General features: G+C 39.2%; 1 protein-coding gene across 4 annotated transcripts in view; it reads right to left on the reverse strand.

The window, feature by feature from the left end:
* TBXAS1 (thromboxane A synthase 1) overlaps positions 1-24,038 on the reverse strand; it is a 216,203-nt gene that overhangs the window by 79,067 nt on the left and 113,098 nt on the right. For all 4 annotated transcript variants that reach the window (XM_074267767.1, XM_074267768.1, XM_074267769.1 and 1 more), the window contains one exon: positions 17,842-18,147. In XM_074267767.1, the coding sequence (XP_074123868.1) occupies positions 17,842-18,147 (306 nt within the window). The remainder of the gene's footprint in view (positions 1-17,841; positions 18,148-24,038) is intronic.

Below are 24,038 nucleotides of genomic sequence, written 5' to 3' on the forward strand. Positions count from 1 at the left end.
AATATTTTAAGTGTCAATGAGGGGGTCGTTAAGGAGCTCTAACTGGAGTTTGGTGGGGGTGATCAGGTTCGGGGCCATGAGATTAGGCTAGATGATCAGATGGATTTAGATTAATCTGATGCTAGGAGATATTTCCAGAAAAAGTAATTTTTTTTTTCAGCATCACCCATATCATACTATTTAGGTGACATCTACTTTACTCAAGTGTGAAAGTGGTGACCCAAATTAAGGGTGTCAGACTTTCAGTGGCTCATTTGCAGTTTATAAAGGCTTTTTGAGTGATCTATTTGCATAAAAAAGTTAGGAAATTCTTTGCTAGATTCAATAAGTTTGTCCCAGGATAGAAATGGCCCAGATGGCTTTTCTCTGCCTATTCATTTATATGGACAAATGAGAGAAACAGAGTTTAAGAGTGGAGAACCAGCCATGGAAAGTCAATTAAAAAGAGCCAACCATGGAGGAAGAACTCAGCTCTTGTAGATCTAAACTCTTGAAATATTTGTTTGTACCTCTTTGTAAAGTGCAGTTATGATGGGGGGATGTAGCAGCATGAAGACATCAGAAGCCCTTCCGCACTGGACATGTGAGTTTCCCCTCCACATAGTATTCCCATGATTTCTCTTTTTATTCACTATCTCTACTGATAAATTTCTATCTGTGGGACACTATGTCCTACAAGAGGGAATGATCTAAATCCTATTATTATGCTACCATAGGAAATGCCTTGGTCCTAGGCTAATTATTTTCTCTGATTATTGAAAGGTAAACACATCAATGGGGGCCTGTGAGCTAGAGTTTTTAGGGCACTTTGAATCAGGGGTTCCAGGATTCCTGTGAATACAGCCCCCAAACATGCTACCCTTTTGTTGATTCTTTTGTTCCTAATCCACATGTATTGGTTCCTTTGTTTCTACTGCCAACCATGGTGTCATATGTGTGTTTTAATAAGTCTTTGATGTTCTAGGGGTCTTGGGGAGGAAATCCAGTGATTACATAAACTGGTCATTGGGTTAAGCCTAGAAATGCGTGTCAGGTTCTCAGACAGAAGAACATCCCATCTCACCTGTGGATTTAAGTTCCCAAAGTTTGTTTTTTTAATTTTCCCTTCTCCAGATAGATGTGAACCTTCTCTGTCAGCATATTTGCTTAGCAGAACATATTCCCCGTAGATGCCCAGATTTTAAATGTAAAATACTTTGAGATGCCACATGAAAGGCATCAAATGCAGGCTGATTGGTGCGGGTCATTCTCTGGAGTGGGATTTCTTGGCATCTCACCTCTTGCTTTGCTCAAACACAGAGCTCTGGCCTGCAGGGACTCGGGAGGCTCTTGGAGCAAAAACAGAATCAGATTCAAAGCTCTCTCCCTGATTAAGCTAAACATCCCCAGAGTGAACACGTTCTCTCTGAGCCTTGCTGTGGGAATCATTTATGCCATAAAGCTTTCCATGGTGGTCCAGAGGGTTCCTGAGAGCCTGAGATGTACATGGGGGCAGGGAGGAAATCCTCTCCTGATGGGGGACCAGACCAGGGAGGAGAAGGGACAAGGGAAAGGCAAAGATGGGAAGAAACAGGAGAATGGGGGCTGGCGAAGGAAATGAGAGAGGAAAAAGGGGAAAGGGAGAAAGGAATGATGGACTAAGGGAGCAGGGAGTGGGGGAGGAGAAGAAATAAGGAGAGCTCTGTTCAGGCTCCCAGATGGTGAAAATTCTGAGGCTGCTGGGCCTGAGGAGAGGGAGCAGGAATCAGGAACAATGTGGCGTCAGAGAGCATCCGGGATAGGACAGGTCTCTGGAAGAGGGTTGGAGATAAAGAGAGATCATGGAACCACCCTTCCTGTATGTATTTATATATATATATATATATATATATATATATATATATATATATATATATATCAACCTCAAGCTCATTTTCCTGCTCATTTTCCCTTGATACTCTGAGAAGTCTTAAATCAGTGTCAATTGAATGGCCAAATAACCCCTCATGCTCAGTTTCCTCATTTGTAAAATGGGTACAACAATAACTTCAATCTCTACCTTACAGGACTGTGAAGATCACAGACAAAAATGTGCAAGGGAGCTTACAGGCCATCTAGCCTAGCACATTTATTGTACCGAGGAGGAAACTGAAATAAGAAAGAGCTTTATAAACCTTAAAGTACTAAATGTCATAACTATTGCTTTATTTATTAACTAGACCTGCGATATAATTGATTTAGGGAAATCCTTTTGAGGAAACCATGCAATGCATCTTCTCCTTCCAGATTTATTGATTAATTTATTTAGATTTTTTTAACTAGATGAAAGAGGCCATTCTTTGTCCCAATTTCTACCTAGCATTAATCACTAAATGAGGGGCAGCTAGGTGGCGCAGTGGATAGAGCACCAGCCTTGAATTCAGGAGGACCGGAGTTCGAATCTGACCTTAGACACTTAACACTTCCTAGCTGTGTGACCCTGGGCAAGTCACTTAACTCCAGCCTCAAAAAAAAAAAAAAAATCACTAAATAAGTGTGATTTCAATCAAAGTGAGACTTATTAAGACCATAGCTTAAAAAGGCCAAGGTCTCCCACGGCATTCAGGGCCATTTCCAGTTATCCTGATCTATTCTGGTCCCTGGACGCCAATGGCTCTGGAGGGGAACCTTGCACAGCCCTCTCTTCCTTCAATCCTTCCTTCAATCCAGTTCACTTGTATATGGCATCCCCTCCTTGATATTGTGGGTCTCTTGGAGAACGAAGGACAAACGACAACTCTGCAATTGTAGTCTTAATATCCAAGCAGAGGGGCAGCTAGGTGGCACAGTGGATAGAGCACTAGCCTTGAATTCAGGAGGACCCGAGTTCAAATCTGGTCTCAGACACTTAACACTTCCTAGCTGTGTGACCCAGAGCAAGTCACTTAACCCCAGCCTCAGGAGAAAAAAAAAAAACCAAAACCAAAACAAAACAAACAAACAAACAAAAAAATCCAAGCAGAAACCAGGTCACCGAACTGTGAGAAGCTCAGCGGTACCACAGTGCACAGAGAACCTGGCTTCACCTTCCCTGAATCAAATCCAGCCTCAGACCTTCCTAGCTGGGTGACTCTGGGAAAGTCTTGGTTGCCTCAGTTTCCTCAACTTTAAAATGAGCTGGAGAAGGAAATGTGAAACCACTCCAGTATGTCTGCCAAGAAAACCCCAAATGGAGTCATGAAAAGTCAGCATGAGTGAAAAATGACTGAACAATAATCACACTAAACTGTACATAAGGATCCCTGAGGGCTGCTTATTGACTTAGAAAACCACAGAAAGAATATTATCCGTGCTCTGTTGCTTTTTTTATTTATTTTGTTAAATATTTCCAAGTTACATTTTAATCTCATGTATTTAGGCCAGGTCCCGTGTTTTTTTTTTTTTTTTGTTTTGTTTTTTTAAACATTTCTGGCCCAGAACAGGTAAATGACTTATAAAAGATTACACGTGGGTGAGAGAGATCTTGAATCCAGATTTTCATGATTCAAAAGTCAATTCTCTGTCCACTATGCCTCTTCTATATAGCCTTCTAGTCTTTTCAGTAAAATATAGATAGAAACAATCTTGGGACAAGTTCATATCCTACTATTATGCATGTATAGCTAATGTTCTATGATTTGTTGTTGTAGTTTAGTCATTTCACTCCATGATTCCATATCTGGCCACTGGACCCAGATAGCTCTGAAGAGGAAAAGGAGGCGGGTAAGTGTCAGAGGCCAGATTTGAACTCAGGAGTTCCTTACAACTACTAGATAAAACAACCGCTTTTTCTAGTTGAATTGAAGTATTAGGCTATAAACCCAATCTAACCGAACAAACAACATCTTTGGACTAACTCCAATAGGACAGAGGATATCAGAGGTAATGAGGTCTTCATTCTGTCCCTGTTTTATTTTGAACTCTTAAGTAAACTTCGAAAACCTTTATGATCCAAATACTTGGAAATTCGGTATATTTGTTATGAAAACATCTACTGAAAATCTTACTCTGAAGGTTCTTTTTTAATGAACCATTGTCATGACTGGTTGATTACGGGCAACATTTTGGTATCCGATAATGATTTAGTGTCTATACAGTTTATTGGATGAGTTCTCCCCCATATAGTTTATTGGATGGTGTTTTGAGGTCTGTGTGTGAATTTGGTATCTGACAGTTCATGAAAGTCAGTGAACTTCTGATGGATCATTCTGGCCACCATTATTTGGTAAGTACTAATTTTTTACAGCTCACAGTGATGTGTTACGTTTTCCCTGTCTCCAAGCACTAACTCTGGGCTCCTTCTGTAGTTTTTGGTGACAAAGATCTGCTTCTGAATTGCCACCATCAAGCTCTCCTTTTCTACAAACAAATCTGCATGACTTAGCTGGAACCCATAAGAACACTTTCCAGGGCTGAAATTATGATCCTTTGATCTCTTTTGATCTTGACAACAGTCCCTGTGAAGTAGATGCAAAAGGCATTGTTATGCTCATTTTACAGATGAGAAAACTGAGAGTTGGAGGATTAAGTGGGTTGGCCATGGTCTCACAGGCACATTTGATTCTAGGTCTACTTTCCTAGACTTCATCATCTCCAGAAATTTATCATTTTTTCAAGAAGAAATCAACTGAGAAACTGACACCTCTTTGTACCTACAACCCCTGGGGCTCCTTTTTGATATTGTTCCAGCATTTCAGTCATGTCCAATTCTCAGTGATTCCATTGGCTAAGTGATGTCTGCTTATTCAAAAAAAAAGTATTTCTATAAGTTTTGATCAGCTTGTCATATACTCTAAGAGTGTATATCAATTATATTCCTTTTTTGTGTGTGGTCATCATTCTATAGATGCCTTATATTAATGATGATGATGAGCAAATAGATGACAAAATGGGTAGGATGCTGAACTAGGAATCAGGAAAAATCATCCTGCCTCAACTTATTAGTTATTCTATGTCGGACAAATTATATAACCTCTTTAGCCTCAGTTTTGTTGGCTGTAAAATTGGGATAATACCACCTACTTTCAAAGGTTGTTATGAGGTGCAAATGTGATAATATACATAAAGTGTTAAAGCACAATATAAAAGTCAGATATAAATAATACAAATAATAAAATGGAGGTTACAATGCTTGTATTAACCATTTTACGGGGTTGTTAACAAAGCATTTCATAAACTTTCAAGTTCTATATGAATGGGGAGTTGTTATAGAACTGAAGTCAGAAGGAAATTTAGAGATCACCTAAGCTAGCCCCAAAACATGAATCCTGTCCTTAATAATCCCAACCTGTAACTGGGTCATCAACCATCCTCTTGAACAGCTCCAATGATGGGAACTCATCACCAGAAGCAGATTATTTTCCATGCAAAGGGAAAGATCTAGGATATTTCTTGACTTTAGTGGAGGGCTCAGGGGAAGGAAATGGCTATTTGGCTTGCCTTGGGGGATCCTTCTTCTGCAGTATGAGAGCCCGAGAGGACCAGGGACCCCAGCTCCTCAGGCCCAGTGGGAATTTGTGTTGGCCCAGGTTTTCCAGCAGAGACTCCAAGGTAGGGGTTGATGGATGTCCCCACTTAGCAGATAGCCTGAGCTTCTTGGTCCTGGCCCTGAGTGACTATGGTTTAGTGCCAAAGATGGATGAACAAGATTATGGCTTTGGTCACGTATCTCCACAAAGGGTAATGGTTTGTTATATCACCCTGAACCAGGCTAAGTTATGAAGGATTCTGGACTCCCTGTTTGCCCCAGCTTCCTCTAACAGGAGAGACAGTACAGATTACCCTTCATCACTGGTTATACAGCTAATGAGAAAAGTCCCCTTGGGAGTCATTCAATATTGATCACAGTAGGCTGGCATTCCTGCCCTAGAGCAGAATGTAATGGAAAAACCAAAGGCCACATTCTAGATGGGGCATAGGTCAAAGGGGAGCCACATGGCTAAAGTATCTATTTCAGGGGGTACACATGATACGCTCCCAGACCAAATCCTAACTTTATGAGAGGCTCTGGCAGCCCTGAAATAATGGCATCTGATATTTATATGGGGCTTTGATGTGTAGAAAGCCTTTACATATTTTAAATAACTATCACAAAAACACTGTGATGTAGAAAGAACAGATTTTATTTCCATTTTATACACTGGGTTAACTATAAATAAGACTCAGGTTAAGTGACTTGCTTATAGTCTAGCTAATAAGTATAAGCAAGATTAGATCACAGGTTTTCTTACAAGAATTCTAGCTACAAAGCCAACCTGTTTTCTATTTATATTCTCTTAATTTCTTTGTCTTGTCTGCTTCCAGGACAATCCCACAAATCTGGCAGGGCTCGAGAAATACACTTGTAATGAGGCTGGTGTACACAAACAATACAAAACACTCCCAACTAGTAAATGATTTGTCAAAATCTTCCCTAAACTGGTTCAATCGAATATTTGTGAAGTGCACTTATAAAAGGCACAGATCTAGGTGCTGAGACAAAAACACAAAAATGAAACATTGTCTTCCCTCAAGTAACTTGAATTTCATGAGGGAACAACATATTTTTAAAGGAATAGATATAAAAATGCAAAAAGTAAAAATTAAAGTAATGGAGGAGAGGGAGGTATCAGAAAGGGCTTCATGCAGAAGGTGGCAATTGAACAGAACTTTAAAACAAGAGAGTGATTAATTTTAAGAGAATTAGTTGAGGAGAAAGTGCATTTGAGGATGGGGGAGGTGATAATTAGTGCAAATGCACAGGGATAGGAAATGGAATAGAAGGTGGAGTGTTGTATGTGAAGACCACCAAAGTGGCTGGTTTGCTTAGACCAAAGAATATGTGAAGGGGATTAATGTATAATAAGCCTAGAAGATGAGATTGAAGTCAGGTTGTGAAGGACTTTAAATGCTAAATGGAGGAGTCTGTAGTTTATCCTAGAAGTAATAAAAGCCTACAAAGCAGCAGGATGACATGGGTTGATATGTGCTTCAGGAACCGCACTTTGTGATGTGTGGACTAAAAAGGGGAGAGATTCAAGCAGAAAAACCTATTAGGAGGTTAATGAAATAGTACAAGGGAGAAGTGATGGCTAACAGTTGTGTGAGTTTGATAGAAAAGGATGGATAGGAGAAATGCTGAGGAAGGGGATGGGAGAGGAAAGAAAGAGAGGAAAGAGAAGGAGAATGAAGGGGAGGAAAGGGAGGGGAAAGGAAGGAGAAGGGAAAGGAAAGAAGAAAAGGAGGGAAAGGGAGGAGAAAATAGTAAAGTGAAGGAAAAAGGAGGAAAGGGGAAGAGAAAAGAGGTAAGGAGAGGAAAGGGGAGGGGAAGTTAGAATTTAGATAGATGATAGTTCAGCAAAGATTGAAAAATAGGAAAACCAAGGTAGGTAAAGTTCTGATATCCCTGAGAAGAGAAAGTATGCAGGAAGAGAGAATGATCATCCTTGTTAAATGGGGTAGAGAGGTCAAGGAGAATAAGAACTGAGAAAAAGCCACTGGAGTTGGCAATTATGAGATCATCCAGTAACTTTGGAGAGAACAGTTTCAGTTGATTGATGAGGCTGGAAACTTATAGCAAGGGACTATGATATGGGTGAGAGGAGAGAGAGTGGACATAATAAGATTATGTGGGTTTCCTCGCTAGGAACTGAGCTGTGAAAGGAAGAAGACTTTTAGGATGCTAGTTTGAGGGAAAGATAGGGTTAAGTAAGAGATTTTTTTAAGGGGGGAGAAACAGAAAGAGTCAAGAGATAATGAAAGATTGAAGATGTGTGTGTATGTGTTAGAAGAAGGAGAGGAGGAGGAGTAGGGAGGGAGGGAGGAAAGAAAAGGAAGAAGGAAGGAGGAGAAGCTGGGGGAAGAGGAAGAAGAAAGGGGAAGGGAAGAAGGGAAAGAAAGGGGGAGAGAAGGAGGGAGGAGAAAAAGGGGGAAGAAGGAAAAAAAGGGAAGGGGGGAAGGAGGGGAAGCAGGCTCTATTGGCACTTGAACGGATTGTTTGCTAACATGGTTTTCATGTGAATAATTGTAGCCAGCATTTTATATCACTTTAAAGTTTGCAAAGGACTTTATATATATAATCTAATTTGATTCTCAAAACAGCCCCGGGAGGTGAGTGTTGTTGTTATCCCCAGTTTACATCTGGGGAAAGTGGGGCTTGAAGTGAAGGGATTTTGGAGGACATCCAGCCACAGAACTTGGATATTTCCTCCCTTTGACACAGCATCATGAATTAAGAGGGAGAGGAATCCCAGAAGCCAGTGTAGACCAGCAGCACCACCATTTTATAGCCAAATGAACCTGAGGCTCAGAGATATTGTGACTACTGTGAGGTCATCACATCAGAGGCAGAATTTGAAACCAGTTCCCAAGTCTCCAGAGCAAGTACTATTTCTGCTATCTTATGTGACTTCCCATTGTGCTATTGTGCCAAATAATTCTTCACAACTATAAAACTCAGAAAAAAGCATGAAATCCTGTACGACTGGCAGACTGCCGAATGAATTTGCCCAAAGTCTCCAGGCTGGTTGTGTTAGGATTTGAACCCAGGCCCTTTGATACCCAATTTGTCCCTCTTTTCACTATCCCCAAAATCTCCTCTCTCTCAAAGGCCATTAACACCTAGGTTGCAGGCATCGGGGGGCTGGGTTGGCTCTTGGGCACCTCCATAAACCCAGTTCCAGTTTGGTGTGTGCTCCCAGGTGTTTATTCAGGCTTTGATTCCATGGTTGCCATGGAGAACAATGAGGGCAGCCGCAGCATCAGCAGCAGGAGCAGCAGGAGCTCTCCAGCTGAAGGGGATGCAGGGAAGCAGGAAGGCGGGGCTCCCCTTGCACAGCTGAGATTTCTAATGCACAAGTTACCCAGTGAATGCTGAACAGTGTAAATGAGGGTGCTCCTTGTCTGCTAGCTCCAAGCCCAGTTACCTCGGGAGCCCCGAAACCTCCATTCCTAGAGCTTTGCCCTGTGCTAGCCCCATTGGGCTTGATGGCCATCTTGGTCTTGCCTCCCCTTGCCCCTGTTACCACGGACTGCTCTCTAACTTCTCCCCTGACCTTGGCTTTTCCTTCAGACCCTCCTATTGTCTCTTTTCTCATCCCTCAAACTTCAGTAGCTCCATCAACTTGTGTCAACAAGACCAGCCCAACTACAATCTCTCCCTCTTCCTCTTGGTCAATGCCGTGGAACCCATGAAGCACATCAGCAATTGGAACTTATTTGTCCATCCTTCCTTTTAGAGTCAGATGATGTTCACTTCATATAGACAAATGACACAACCTATTATCAGGAGGATCTGGCCTGTGCATTATTTAATGAGGATGTATTTGTGTTAAGAAATCCACTTTCTTTAATCTAGGGCATATATTTATGAGATGGCTTGCTGGGGGGCAAAAATGCTGCCTGAGATTATGGAATAGACTCTGAGAAGCCCACCCAGAAAAAATATTTACGCAACTTTGGTCCCCTTTCAAGATGCCAAATCAACTGAGCTAAGCAGATCCAAATGTCCTTCTTTAATAGAAGGAGGAAATCTGGTCCAGCCAAATTTTAATTATGTACTTACTATTAGCTATAAAGCAATTTGGCAGGAACCATAATAATAATAATAATAAAATAACTGATATTTTCTTTTTTTAATTAAATGTTTTTATTTTCAAAACATATGCATGGATAATTTTTCAACACTGATCCTTGCAAAAACTTGTGCTCTGAATTTTCCCTCCATCCCCTCCCCTAGATGGTAAGTAATCCAATATATGAATAACTGACATTTTCAAAGTGCCTTGTGGTTTACAAAAAAAAAAAATCTACTATAAATATTATTGCAGGTGATGTGCTCAACAATTCTCTAATGTTGATAATATATTATCCTTACTTTACATGGAAGGAAACTGAAACTCAGAAAAAGGAAACATCTTGCCTATAGTCACATAACTAATGGAGAGGAGACTCAGTACTAGAATCCAAGCCTCGTGACCACAAATCTGGTGTTCTTTCTACCATGCCGTAGCTGCTGCCAAGAGTAGTTTTAAAAGTTTTTAAAATGTAGCTTTGCTCAAAATGCATACCTTGTGGTCAAATTATTCTAAAGGACAGACTGTGTATCAGTCCAAATGAGTTTGTGATTAATTTACAACTAGGCTCCGTAGGGCAGATTTATAATAACAATTAAGCTGAAGGAAAATGGACCATAAATTTTGACTGGGCACATCGAGACCCAGTGAAAAGAAATGAGTAGAGTTTAGCCAGATCAAAAGTCAATAATTTCAGAATAAAGTAACAGAGCAATGAGGGAGGTCAGCTTCTACGGATGGAAGGAGTTGGCATTTTTCTTCTTTTATCTCTAAAATCCAAATTTAGCTAACAGTCTGAAATGCCAACATTTCAAAGATTTTATGAATGATGAAACACATTTTCCTATTTTATAACCAGAGAAGCAAAACTAGTTCCAATCCCTAATTATTTCTTTTAAGATGTTATTTGTTTCTCTGTCAAGTTGCTGTGTTTGCACATGCTTAGAGAAAATGCAGAAAAAACTATCAGGAAGTTTGTTTTCTACATGTAGATTATACTGCTAGTTCTGTGTCTTGGACATTTTAGATTTGCAGTAAATATTTGCTAACTGAATGAATGAATGAATGAATAAGCGAATGACTTGATTACAGTTGTTTTAAGTTAACTTTTGAGGGAAGAGGGAGGGAAAGCCCCAATACAATTTGAAAGCTGTATTTCTCAGGCTCCCTTATCCCGAACATTCATTCCAATAATAAACCTGTAACTCTACAACACATCGAGCATACATCCTCTTTTTTTTTCCACTCAAGCTAACTCATATCACCTCTCACCTGAATTCTTATAGGACACCTTAATAGCTTTACCTGCTTTTAATCTCTTCCTTTTTTAATTATGCCGTGCCAGTTGCCAAAATAATCTTCCTAGCACATAAATCAGACCATGTCACTCCCTTACTCAATAGTTTCCATTTTTTTAATTACCTTTAAGATCAAATACAAACTTCTCTTCTTAAAGTCCTTCACAACCCAGCTCCAACTTAAGTGAGCATCAGTTTTCCTTATCTATTCTTTGGTTCAGTCGAACTGACTTTCTTGCTGTTTCTAACATTCAATTTAATTAAAAAAAATTTTTTTATTAAGTACTTAGTATGTGCCAGGTAAAAGAAAGATAGTTCCTTCCTCTAGGAAGCTTACAATTTAATGGGAGAAGACAATACCTAAAGCTGAGATTGGAGTGGAGAGGAGGAGGTAGGGTTGTGAGCTATTCCATCCCCTATATCTAAGACTTCAGAGGCAAAAGCTGTCTCGGATGCCTGTTCTGACTTATGCGTTCTCTCCTGGCCTCTATCTTCTAGAATCCTTGGTTTGCTTCAAAACTCAGTTGAACTGTCATCTCCTAAATGAAGTTTTTTTTTTTTCTTGTGATCCTCCAGATTCTTGTGCTTCCCACTTTCACCTTGTATTTATTTTTATATAATTGCAAACATGCTGTTCCACTAATAAGAATGTAAGGGCAGGAATTTTTGTCACTTGGCACAATTCCATGCACAGGAAGTAATTAATAAATGTGGGTTGATCCACCAAATAGAAAGAAGTAGCACAAAGTAAAGTTCAATTGATTCTGAGATAAAATATAAAGAAAGTGGATTAGGAAGAGCCTCAAATGTTTTGTTCAGTTCAATCAAACAAATATCGATTTAGTCCCTATCACATACAGGTCTCAGTGCCAGGAGCAAAACACTTAGCAAGACAAAAAGAAATATTCCCTGCCTTCAAGGAGATTAAAATCTATCAGGAGAGATATGAATGCATAAAGAAAGTAATTTCAAAAGGGAAGAAGGCAGTGACAAAAAGGCAAATCAGCCAAGTCTTGGTGTGGAAGAGGGCAATAAAAGCTGTGTTTGAGGAAAACTAGGGATTCTACCAGGTTAAAGTACATAAGAAAATATACCAATGACCATGTATGAGTAACAAAATAAACTTGCAGTTTAAACACAAGAATATAAACACAATCTCCTAAATGTAATAAAACTTGGAGTGATGAGACTCATGGCTAGATTATGACTCTTGGAAGGAAACTATTTTTCAGAAGAAATAGGGGCATAAACACCATTGTAAAGAAGATATCTGCTTTTATGGAAACCCATGAACCTGATGTGGAATGCATTTGAGTGACAAAAAAATGAGAGAGAAATGGAAATATGAGATTTAATTGTTGTGGGAGCATACTATATACCACCTGGCTAGATTATCAATGATATGTTGATACCAATAACATGGTAACTTTCACAGTTATAGATATGTAAGTGACGGAGACTTCAACCATATTGATGTGGATGGGAAACAGAATTTTATTAAATTTATTAAAATAAATTCTTTATTTCCCTTGCTGACATTTTCGTGCCTCGCAATAAAGGAACAGAAAGAAACATTATTCTGAGGATTAATGCTGACCAATAAGAAAGAATTAGCTCGTGATATAGAAGTGACAGGAATTTCAAGAAAAATGACTATTTTGAAGTTCATTGGAACAAGGAAAAGGAATGTTCGAGGTTAGATGTTATTGTAGAGTAGATGTTGATTTTCAAATGTTAAGAAAAAAAAACTTATTTGATGGCTAAAACTACAAATGGAAATAGTGACTTCACAGAGATTGATGGTGCTGAAGAAATAAGTAAATTACAGAGAGGAAGGAAAGAAAGACATGCAGGGAAATCAGTATGATGATACAGGTAGTAGCTCTCTGACCCATCCTTTAAAAAGGATATGAGAATTTTAGAGTCAGGAGGACCTGAATTCAGCCTTAGACACTTACTAGCTATGTGAACCCAGGCAAGTCACCCAATCCTAATTGCCTCCAAAATGAAAACAACAACAACAACAACAACAACAACAACAACAACAACAACAACAACAACAACATATGTGCAGAAGATGGAAGGGATGGTACATAAATAAGAATACAAAAGGACAGGGCAGCTTAGTGGATAGAGTCGAAAAAGTAGAATGGGTAATATAGAGATTGGTAAGGAGATGGAGAGTATTAACACATTTTAAATGAGTTTATACTTTAAGCCATGACAAATTACATTCTGGGACACTGAAAGAACTACAGGTGTGATTTGGGGGCTAATGATGGGCAATCTGAAAACTCAGGAGAATGAGAGAGACACTAGAATATTGGAACAGGAAAATAATAACATCCCAATTTTCCAAAATAAGAAAATATAGTTTCTGGAAATTAGAGATGTGATGTTGATCGGAAAATTTCAAAGCAAACAAATGTTTTTTGAATATTTAGGGAAACAAATGTCATCATTGGACACGAACATGAATTCATGGAGTATAGATCATGCCAATATTAACCCATTTATTATTTTTGCAGTTATTATACTGGTAAATTGGGACAAATATTTTTATCTTGATAGACCTGTGACCTCATCAATGTGAAGTTCCTTCAAAGATGAAGACCACAGTACGTTCCTGTGGAACTCCTATCCATGTCTCTCATCATTTCATCACTGGAGATCCATTCAAATGGGCCGGGGGTGATCTTCCTCACTTACTTCTGATACCAATAGATATGGATATTTACTGGTTTTCCTTTGCTCTTCCCAGGTTTATTTCTGATTCACCATCCTCATCTACTTCCACTTTTGTATTGAAGTCAACAAATATCAAAATATATGTCAATTTAATTTGAAGCATCTTCTCAATTTCTTCATCTCATCAATCTCTGCAACAAGTATTGCTACATAAACTGCAGTTATATTGCTAGTAGTATTATTTTGAATACTTAACCAAAGCACTGCAATGAGATGACCAAACATCCCATGAAATAATGTTTTTTAATTCTTTTTGAGAGTACTCTGCCAATAACATTATTTGTCTCTCCAAAAGGAATCCATGAGTCACCCTTTCACTTAACTGCAGATTTTTGCTTTCTTTTGGTTTCATTTATTAGGGTTAATGTCAAGATTGATGTGGTTCTGTTTCTATAAAGTAGAAGATCCACTCAAATATCTTACATTTAAAATCCTAACAACCGAGGTAAAGTACACAGATCATTAAAAACTGCAATTCTCAACACCTCAATCCCCTTTTCTGACACTTTGTTACCATGACTGCAGAAGGAGAAAAGACCTCCCAGGACTGAGGACTATTTTATATTTTTCTTTAGTTCACAGGTTGCTATGGCCAAAACATTCATCAATAAGTGGTCAGCCTACCGGTGATGAACCTTTTCATATTTAGTCAAACTGCTCCTTAAAAAGCAGACTCAGATTTTTTGCTGGGCCATATTTGGAGTCTTTCTGGAGTGATAGAACTGGACAGAGCTTGTATGCCTTTGGAATAGCCTTCAAGAACTCGGGCTGTCTCTACCCCACAAAGCAGCTTAACTGGGACTTCCTGGAGTGATTTTAGTTTAGCATCCAAAAAGGGGAACAAGGTTGTTTTTATGAATAAGATGGTTCAATTTGGATTGGTCTTCTTTGGACTTGGTCAGAGTATCTCCTGACTCCGTGTTTTTTCCACTGTCTCCCTTGCCTGGAATGCTTCCACTTCTCATGTTCACTTTTTGAGTTCCTTGTTTCCTTAAAATATTCAGCTCAAATTTAAACCTTCTCCAGAGGGCTTTCTTGGCTTGCTCTTATTAGTGCTTTCCTTCTGAGATTATTTTCTACTTACTCTGTATATATCTTACAAGTACTTGATTTTTTTGTGTGTGTTATCTCCCCCTTCATAATGTGAGTGCCATAAAGGTTATTTTTATTTTCTTTGTATCCCTACAACTTAGCACAGAGACTAACCCATATTAAGCACCTAATATATTTTTGTTGATTGACAGGTTTAGTATTCATTAATATTTCTATGTCAATCTTTAGTAGAGTCTCCAGCCTTTTCAGCCTTGTCTTGTTCAATGTTTTTATCAGTGACTTAGAAGAAGACATAGTAGAAACGCCTATCAAAATTACAGATGGCATAAATCTGAAAGAACTGGCTAATATGAGAGCTGACAAAATCAAGATTAAAAGGGCTATCAACGTATTGGAACACTGGGCTGAAATCAAGAAAGATGAGCTACTTCAATACATTAAAACAAATTTCTTTTTCCTTGTTCTTTCTGTGTCATGGAGGCCCTTTGGATTACATACCCCTTCTCAGAGTAATGTTTTTAAACGCATGAAGTAAAATGCTTAGGAGTGTAAGGAGCACTAATTATAATGAAGCTCAGTTACCAAAATATTGTGAGCAAGTTTATGGATTCTAGATTAAGAACCTTATGCTCTCAGAGATTTGTGACAGTTCATTGGCATGGGCATTTTCTCAGTTCCTTTCAGAATCTTGGTAGGTAATTCTTTGCATTATTGTGGCCAAAAGAAAGGTCACCATTTGTTGGCCAACTTTTTGGTAATGAGCCTTTCCAAATTTAGACAACAGTGCAGGTTCCATCACCTGGCTCTATATTTGAAGTTTTTCCAGGTTGGTTTCCACAACAATAAGTTGCGCCTTATTAATATAGCCTTTGAGGACTCAGGGTTGTCCCCACTTGATGTTGAGGGAACAGAGTGGAATTTACTGAAGAGTGGTTCGATTTAACAAGGGCAAATACTAACTCCTGCTTTAAATGATAAAAATTTTTAAAAGTAAATTGCCCGTGTATAAGACAGCACTTCTTGTGATAAAAGCTCTGAGGTTTTCAATTAGCCTCCACCTTCATATGAGAAAAGATTGAGATGCAGCAGGTCAGAAAGCACACTCTTAGAGTATCAATTGTAGTATCATGTCCAGATCAAAGGAAGTGCCGAATGCCATTATGCTCTGCAGGAGTTAGAACTCATCTGAAATATTCAGTATTAGTCATTGCATCCTAAGAGAAATGGTGATGATATGGAGTTTGGCCAAAGGCGGGTAAGGAGTCTGTAAACCACATCATATGAGAATAGTAAAAGAAAATGGAATTGTGTAATATGATGAGAATCATACTAAATGGAAAGTGATTGGGGAAAATTTGCCTTATTCAGTGTAGTTGCAGGAGGCAGATTCACAGGATTTTAGAGTCTGGAAGAAATTCAGCCATCCAACCCATCGCTGAAAAGGAATCCTCATTAAAACATATCTAACGAGTGGGTTATTCAGTCTCTGCTTGAAGACTTCCAGTGGAGGGGAATCCGCTCCCTCCCAAGGCATCCCACTTCACTTATCTTTAGCTCTAAGTGTCAGAAGATTTTCCTGAAATCAAGCCTCTTTTCATCTGCTCATCATTCCCGTTTTTCTCTCTGGAGCCAAAGAGAGCAAGTCTACGTGGAGCTAGAATGAATGAATGGTTAGAAGAAACCCACAGGCTGGATTTCATTCAACCTATGGAATTGTTGGAATCACAGAAATTTCTGAATACCATCTAAGTGGTAGACAGGCTATGGGCTGCACTGATCTTCAAAATACTGGAGAATAAGGAAAGTTTTGCTAAAAATTAAAGCTCTTGCCTAATGGAATGAACTGCCTTGCATGTTTGCCAGTAGAAGTGTTCAAGCAGAGGCTAGTTGATTGTCTATCAGATTTGGGACAAATCATTTATCTTGATTTCCTCATCTGTGAAGTGTTTTAGGAAGCAAAGGAAACAAATGTTTATTAATATACCATTGAAATGTACTATTTATTAATGCACTTTTATTGTGTCTACCAGGCACTGTGCTAAATATTTGACAAATATCATTTCATTTAGGCCTAATGATAACCCTGATCTTAAGAAGCCTAAGGAGTTGTTATTATTATTCCCTTTTATAGATGAGGAAACTGAGGCAGACAGTGATTAAGTGGCTTGCCCATGATTATATAGCTGGTGAAAGTTTGATGCTGGATTTGAATTCAGGATTAAACTGATTAGATCAGGAGTTCTTAAACTAAGGTTATATTTCAGGGAGTTCAAGAACTTGGATAGGAAAAAAAATTAAATATTTTCACTAATCTCTCACTAAAATTTAGCTTTTTCTTCAATTATAAATTAAAAAAAAATAATGTCAAGGGTCCATGACATGAAAAAGGTTAAGAACCCTGGACTAGAGAATATCTAAGACTTCATATACATCTGAAATTTTCCGTTCTTCTGTTACAGAAGGTGGGAGGATGGATTAGATCAAAGCTTCTTACTGTGGGTTATGACCTCATATGGGGTCATATACCTGAAGATGGGAGGGTCACAAAGTTATGATTTATTATCAGTACATCTTTTATTTGTATACCTATTTTATATACCTATATACCGGAGTTGTATAAAAATTTCTTTGATGAAAAGATTTTTTTGAGTGGAAAAACTTTAAGAAACCCTGAACTAAAGGACATCTGAGGTTCTTTCCAATGCTAAGATTCTCAATCATAGAGGACAGAATGTTAGAGCAAGTAGGATCTTTGGGATTATCAATTACAACCCTCTCCTTATTCTGTTAAGTGATCTGGAAAAGGAAATGGCAATCCACTCCTGCACTTTGCCAAGAAAATTCCAAATAGGATCACGAAGAGTTAGACAGGACAGAAAAAGAATGAATAAGAATGCAAAGGCATATAGAAAATCAGTGGCAGAACCACAACTCAAACCCAACTCAGTTCAGTGCTTCTTTACCTGGACCCTATCCCTGTCTGATCCTACCTTTAGCCCTTGAGGTTGAGGATTATTATTATTTAATATTTGTATATAATATACCAAGTGCTTACCAGATAATAATTTACATGTCATTGCTAGCAGCGTACTTAATCAAAATGAAAATATCACCACACCGACCACCTCCCTCCCACCGAAACCCGAATGGACATCACCTGTCCAGCAATGGGGTCAGATCAGATCTGCACTCACGTTTCTCTCACTGAACTGATCCACCTCTCTTAGGAGCTTCTCCTGGCACTCAGAGTTGGTGGCCAACAGGTAGGTGACAAAGGAAAGAGTGTTGGTGATGGTTTCGTATCCAGCAATTAGAAAGATGAAGGCTTGCCCCACTATTTCATCTGTGGTCAAGGCCTTTTGTTGCACATTGGACGTTATTTGGTGGGTAGGAAGTTCTCCATCCTGAGCATCCTGTCTGACATTGTCAAGGAGCTCTGTACTGACAGAGGAAGGAGAGCTCCTGGCATCCAGGAGTATCTGGAGGAAATCCCTTCGTCTCTAGGAACAAAAGGGAAAGGATACACTTTCAACCAATCAACAAAGATTTATTAAGCAACCATTATGTACCAGGCCTTTTGATAGGGGCTGGGGATTCAAGGATAAATGAAATACTCACTTGCAATGAGGAAGAGACAAATATCAAAATACATACAATATAAATGCGAAATTAATAACTACAAATAGATGCAGAGTACTTTGAGAGGAAGGGCACTAGAAATGGAAAGATCAGAAAAGGATCCCTGCAGGAGATGGTTTCTGATTCACCTCTAAAGTGAAGGGAAACTCAGCCTATTATCATTAGGATTCATAGGGACAGAAACAAAAGAAAAAAAAAAAACTGCATCCTTCCCAGGTGCCCCCTTCTCACCTATAAGTACACTTTAGATACCCAGTGCCTCAAGCTTTCTTCTTGTCTCCTATTTATCAGTCATTTATATTTAAATGTGAGGAAGTGCCAGTTGATGGGTTAACCTCACTTAGGAATTTTTGTCGTTTAATTTATAAATAGCATCAATAATGAGTTTTCTCTGAAACAGCACCCATGGATATCATCACATGTCATCCATGTGTACACATACATCTTGCATCCAACTTTCCAACAGGAGAGGATAGATTTCTGCCCCTATTTATGTAATTTATTATTATAAGTTATTATAATAATTTATAAGAATGAATTAGAATAATTATAAGAATGAATAGGAATGAAGGGCCAAGTAGCTTATTCAAGGAAGTATCATGGCTACTTATATGGTAAAGTCCAGTTCAATCCAACTCAGGTAGAGATTATTCCCAGATATCCTCCTGAAAGAAACCAAGCAAGAGCATCCACCCTGGAGTCAGGACTCCTGATTCCAAGTATGGCCTCAGACACTTATTAGCTCTGGGGTCTGGAGCAAGTCACTTAAGCCTGATAAGAAGTCATCCTCTACTGTACTATTCTGTCCATTTTGTTTAGTGATTTTAGAGATTTTTCATGGGTCCTTCCCTCTGGGAATAATCTCTTTTTTCCTTTCCTTTGTTTGCAAGGCTGGACCCTGTTTCCCTGCTGCTCTCTTGCCCCCATCTCCTTTTCTCCTGGTCCTCTTTCTTCTGTTTATTCTATCTCAAGATTCCCAGATGCCAGGAATCACTGCTGATTCTTATCCTCCCCTCTCCTCCTTCTCATGTTTCTCTACCCTCCCCCTTCCCTATGGTATTCTGTTGTTAGAAGAAAATCTGCTTTTCCTACCCCTAGGCCCCTGGGCTAAGCACAAACCTCTGTGGCCAACATTTTTCTGCTTTGAGCTCTTTTGTAACTACAGTGCTAAGGCCAGGACTTTGGGAAACAATTAGACATACTGCTCTAAGACCTTCCAAGATGGTAAGATTGGGAGTGAGAAGGGGAATGAGCTTTAGGCCTGGTTCATGTAGGGGCAGAAATCTATCTTCTCCTGTTGGAAAGTTGGATGCAAGATGTGTGTGTACACATGGATAGCATGTGATGATATCCATGTGCACTGTTTCAGAGAAAACTCAATATCAATGCTATTTATAAAATATTAAAACAACAAATTAAGCAGAAAGGTCAGGGAATCTAGCTTGGGAGTGTGATGGTATTAAGGGAAGGGGGATGCTGGAATAAGCTCAAATTAGGGAGTTGTTAAATTTTCAGTGTGAGTAGGTACACTTTGGAAATCTGCAAATACAATAAATCAGAAATTGATTTGATTGTTTAGACTTTATAAAATGATAGTGTACTATTTTCCACCTTCTTTCATTTTCTTCTTTTATTTATCTTCTAGTACAAAGTGACTAATATGGAAATGTTCTATAAAATTGTATATGTACAATATCTACTTGCCATCTCAAGATGGGGAGAAGGAATATAATAAAAGAGGGAATTTTGAACTCAAAACTTTAAATAAAAATGTTTTAAAAAATAAAAAAAATTAAGATGTTAATCATGCTGATTAAACTTAAAAGTGTGTGCTAAAAATATCTTTTCTCCTAAAGAGCTGTATGTTAAACATACCAGCACTCTTCTGGTAAGGGGATGAGTAGTTACAGAAGCAAGTATGTGGGCACAGTGGATACCAGGGCTGGAGTCAGGAAGACTCATCTTACTGAATTCAAATACGGCCTCAGACACTTACTTAGCTGGGTGATCCTGTTTTTCTCAGTTCCCTCTTCTGTAAAATGAGCTGGAGAAGGAAAGGGTTCACCACTCCAGCATCTTTGCCAAGAAAACCCCAAATGAGGTTACAGAGTCAAGCAGGATCATGGCAAAGTTATAAATGGAGGTAGCTACCCATGGTGGGACTCAATGTGCTTGTCCAGCTTCTGACATAAAACAGAAGGGCTTATCTAAGAAATAATTAAGACGGGGTGTTTTTATTCACAGGCCTAACCCTGATTCTCACTGACTTTTCTCCATTTCTTATCTCTCCCTTTGTATATGTACTCCCTTCTTGAGATCTGTTTTCACTCTCCTCCCCCTACCTCTCTTTCTCACTCAGACTGTCTGTCCTTTTATCTATTTTAATTTTCCTAGAGGTTTTCTGACTTATCTTCCCAGGTTCTCCCTTCTCCACTCCTTGTCCACTGCAGGTACAGTCCAACTGAGTGTTAGGGAATGCCTAAAGGATATCCAGTATCTCAATCACTTTATCCCTCTTTCCATTCTCATCTGGGTCTTTCTCTTTGACTTTTTCTCTGGCATTCTCTAGGTCTTTACATCTTGTTAGGGCTGGTACCTGCCTAAATGGGTTAGCATCTGTAGTATTAATCATTGTCCTCTGTGTACAAGGAAAGACAGAATGCTAGAAAAAATGAGCTGGATGTGAAACAATACAGGACAGAGAGGGGACGATCTCCAAGCTCACAGCCTCTCTTGTTCATCCATTCTGGTGTTTGATTTTTTTTTTTCTGAAAGAAAGACTTTCCCCCTCATGTGCAGCTAAACTCTCTCCTGCTTCAGCTGAGGGTCTCAGCCTCACATTTGGTCTATCAGATGGGAAGCCAGGGTACTTGTGCCTCCACATACACAGACAAATGGCCCCTGAGTCACTGTGGCTGCTTTGTGAAACATGCTGTGAGGGTCATTCTTTATCTTCATTCTTCATTGGAGAAAACAAGATAACTTATGACCTAACTGGGGAAACAGAAAATGAGGGTGGGATAGATCTCAGCTTCTTAAACTGTGGTTTGGGACCACAGTTTATGGGATCTGGTAATTGAATGTGAGGTTGTGAAATTATGATTTATTATCAGTAAATGTTTGATTTGTATACTTGTTTTATACACCTTTATATCTAGGAGGTAAAAAGGGCTCATGAGTGGAAAGAGTTTAAGAAGCCCTGGGGTGGGGCTTCCTAATTGGTTGCCAATTTAAATAACTAAAGATTTCAACCCAATGAACTTCTGAAGTCAGAAGAATTGCATTTGAATACTGACTTGGTCACTTCCTCAGTGATTTTGAGGAGTGGATCTCAGTTTCCTCATCTGTAAAATGATATCTAGAGGATCTCTGAGATCTTTTTTTATTTCTAAATCTATGATCTACCCTTTTGCCCATTTTCATCTAATCAGTAGAAGTGAGAAGGGGCTATTTCCATTCTTTGTCATTTCAGCACCTTGCATAGGATTGTACATGTTTTTTGTTTTACCTGGGTTGTGATTTTATTGAACTTCCCAGGTAAGGAAACCCCTTCTCTAGGGAAGATCTGCAACAGTTCTGAAATAGCTAGTCTCAGTTCTCTATGATATGGATAGATTAGCTGACTTATCCTGGCTCATACAGCCAGTATGTGTTAGAGGTATTTGAATCCAGGTCTTCAAGCTCACGAGGCAGGCTCTGTCTCCGGCCTTTGCTAAGCCTCTTCTACCCAGAAACTACTTAATAACTGGTTACTAGATGGAATTGGAGGATAGAATGGAGGCCCATCTCCTCCATGATTCTCACAGCTCTACTCTAACCTCAGCGAGCAGCTAAGGAAATAAGATGCTGACAGCATCTGACAGCCAGTGTAGTGCTTGTTTTCCCTTCGGAAATGGACCTACCTTTTCTGCCTGAAGTCCTGGAAGCCAGTCTTAAATACTTTCTATGATTCATAGAGTCAGCCCTGGCTCTGTCCCTGGCCCCCAAGGTCTTAGGCATCTATTTTAGACTCATTGGCCCCGGGGCTGGTGGGGACATTAGGCAGAAGCCTCGGTCACAGAGCCTTCTCTGGAGGCGTCTCTGGGGATGGAGGTGACCCAAGTTGAGTTTGTTTTCTGCTCAAAGTTTCTCTTGGTACCCCCTCACCTGCCCATCTCAGCTTTCTGGGTTCCTAAACAGTTTCTTCCTAGAACAAATATTCTAAATGTGGAGTCCATGACCTTGTCATGAAAATGTTTTGGTAACTATCTTTCTCCTTTGGAAACCTATACACTGTATCTTATGCATTTAAAAACATTATTTTAAGAAGGACCCACAGGTTTCATCAGACTGTTTCTATGTTGCAAAAACTATTTAGAACCCAGCTGAGATTTTTGCTCTTCAACAGCTGTAGGCAGGAGAGAGGCTGTTTAAGGATCTCTGGGACTGAAAAGGGAGAATCAGGCAAGCTATTTTCCACCACAAAAAGAAGATTATTTCTATGATTTCTGCCTCTGAATATGGTTTAATCCTGACATAAAAATAGCCCTAAATAGACATACTAGTTTAAAAAAATAGGTGTCTTATTCACTTACTGGCCATGACTCTGGGGGAAAAATATTTACCTTTTAACATCTGCATTGCATTTAGAAAATCTTGAGCCAAGTTTTCTTAGTGTTTGAACGACTCTACCTTGACATAAGTAGCAGTGCATTCTTGCTTTTCTCAGATTAGTTTCTTGTTTGAAACAGTAATCATAAAAGGAGAAGCCCCAGGCAATCTCAATAATTGGATCTTCGGCATCCCCTTTCCTCGGGGAAGCCATTCAATACAATGGTTATGGAACTTGTAGACTGATTCTCCAACCCTCGGGTTGGAGACTTGGGCTGATAAAACCCTCAGAATTGGGAGAGAGCCTCCCTCTCAACTCCTCCTCCATCAGGAACTTGAAAAAGGAGAGAACTTTCTTCCCTTCAAGTCTTTGCAAGGGATGTGGTTTCCATCTTTGGAAGCGGGGAGGGGGATACTGGTGAGCCCGATTCTCTCATATTTTCAAGTACTTTTAAATTCAGCTCTGGAGCCAAAGATATTCTAAGTGCATGTAAATAAAGCCTTCCCGTCTCCTAGCTCCTGGTACCTTTTCCCTACCCACCATCCTCTGCTCCTCCATCTCAGAAAGATGAAGCTGCTCCTTCAAGTCCCCCCCCAGCAATTGACCCCTGATTCTTATTTTTAAGTCAATGCTCTAACTATTAAACCATACTTCCTTGCATTACTAAATCCCCATGAGCTACCCAGTCTTTAAGAAAGCTTTTTTCCAAGTTATATCCCGAGGAAGCACAGCTGAACACAAAGACATTTAGAGCCTCTTGCCCTATTTAGTAAGTTTCCTTACTGTAATCAGGTCCTTAAAAAACAAGCAGGCATTTCGACATTAAGCTGTGGGAACATCCAGAATGAAGTCATTTCCTTTACTATCTCAAAGTACTGAGCCATGAGAAGTTGTCCTTCTGTGATCTTGAGCAATTCAAGGCAACAAATATTTACTAAACACCTACTATGTGCTGGAACTGAAAAAGGAAATTAAAATCTCAGATGAAAATAGTAATAATCTACATTTATATTATACTTTTCATTTTTTTTAACCATGCCCTTTTCTTGTAAGGCTGATGGGGCTGGAGGAAGAAGTTCATCACTTACAATATGTTGTATATCAAAGAGACTATTTCCATCTCCACGGATTTTTGATTTGTGCATCGAATACTAGTCTTAG

This window comes from Sminthopsis crassicaudata, chromosome 5 (genome assembly GCF_048593235.1).
Source record: "Sminthopsis crassicaudata isolate SCR6 chromosome 5, ASM4859323v1, whole genome shotgun sequence".
NCBI lineage: Eukaryota > Metazoa > Chordata > Mammalia > Dasyuromorphia > Dasyuridae > Sminthopsis > Sminthopsis crassicaudata.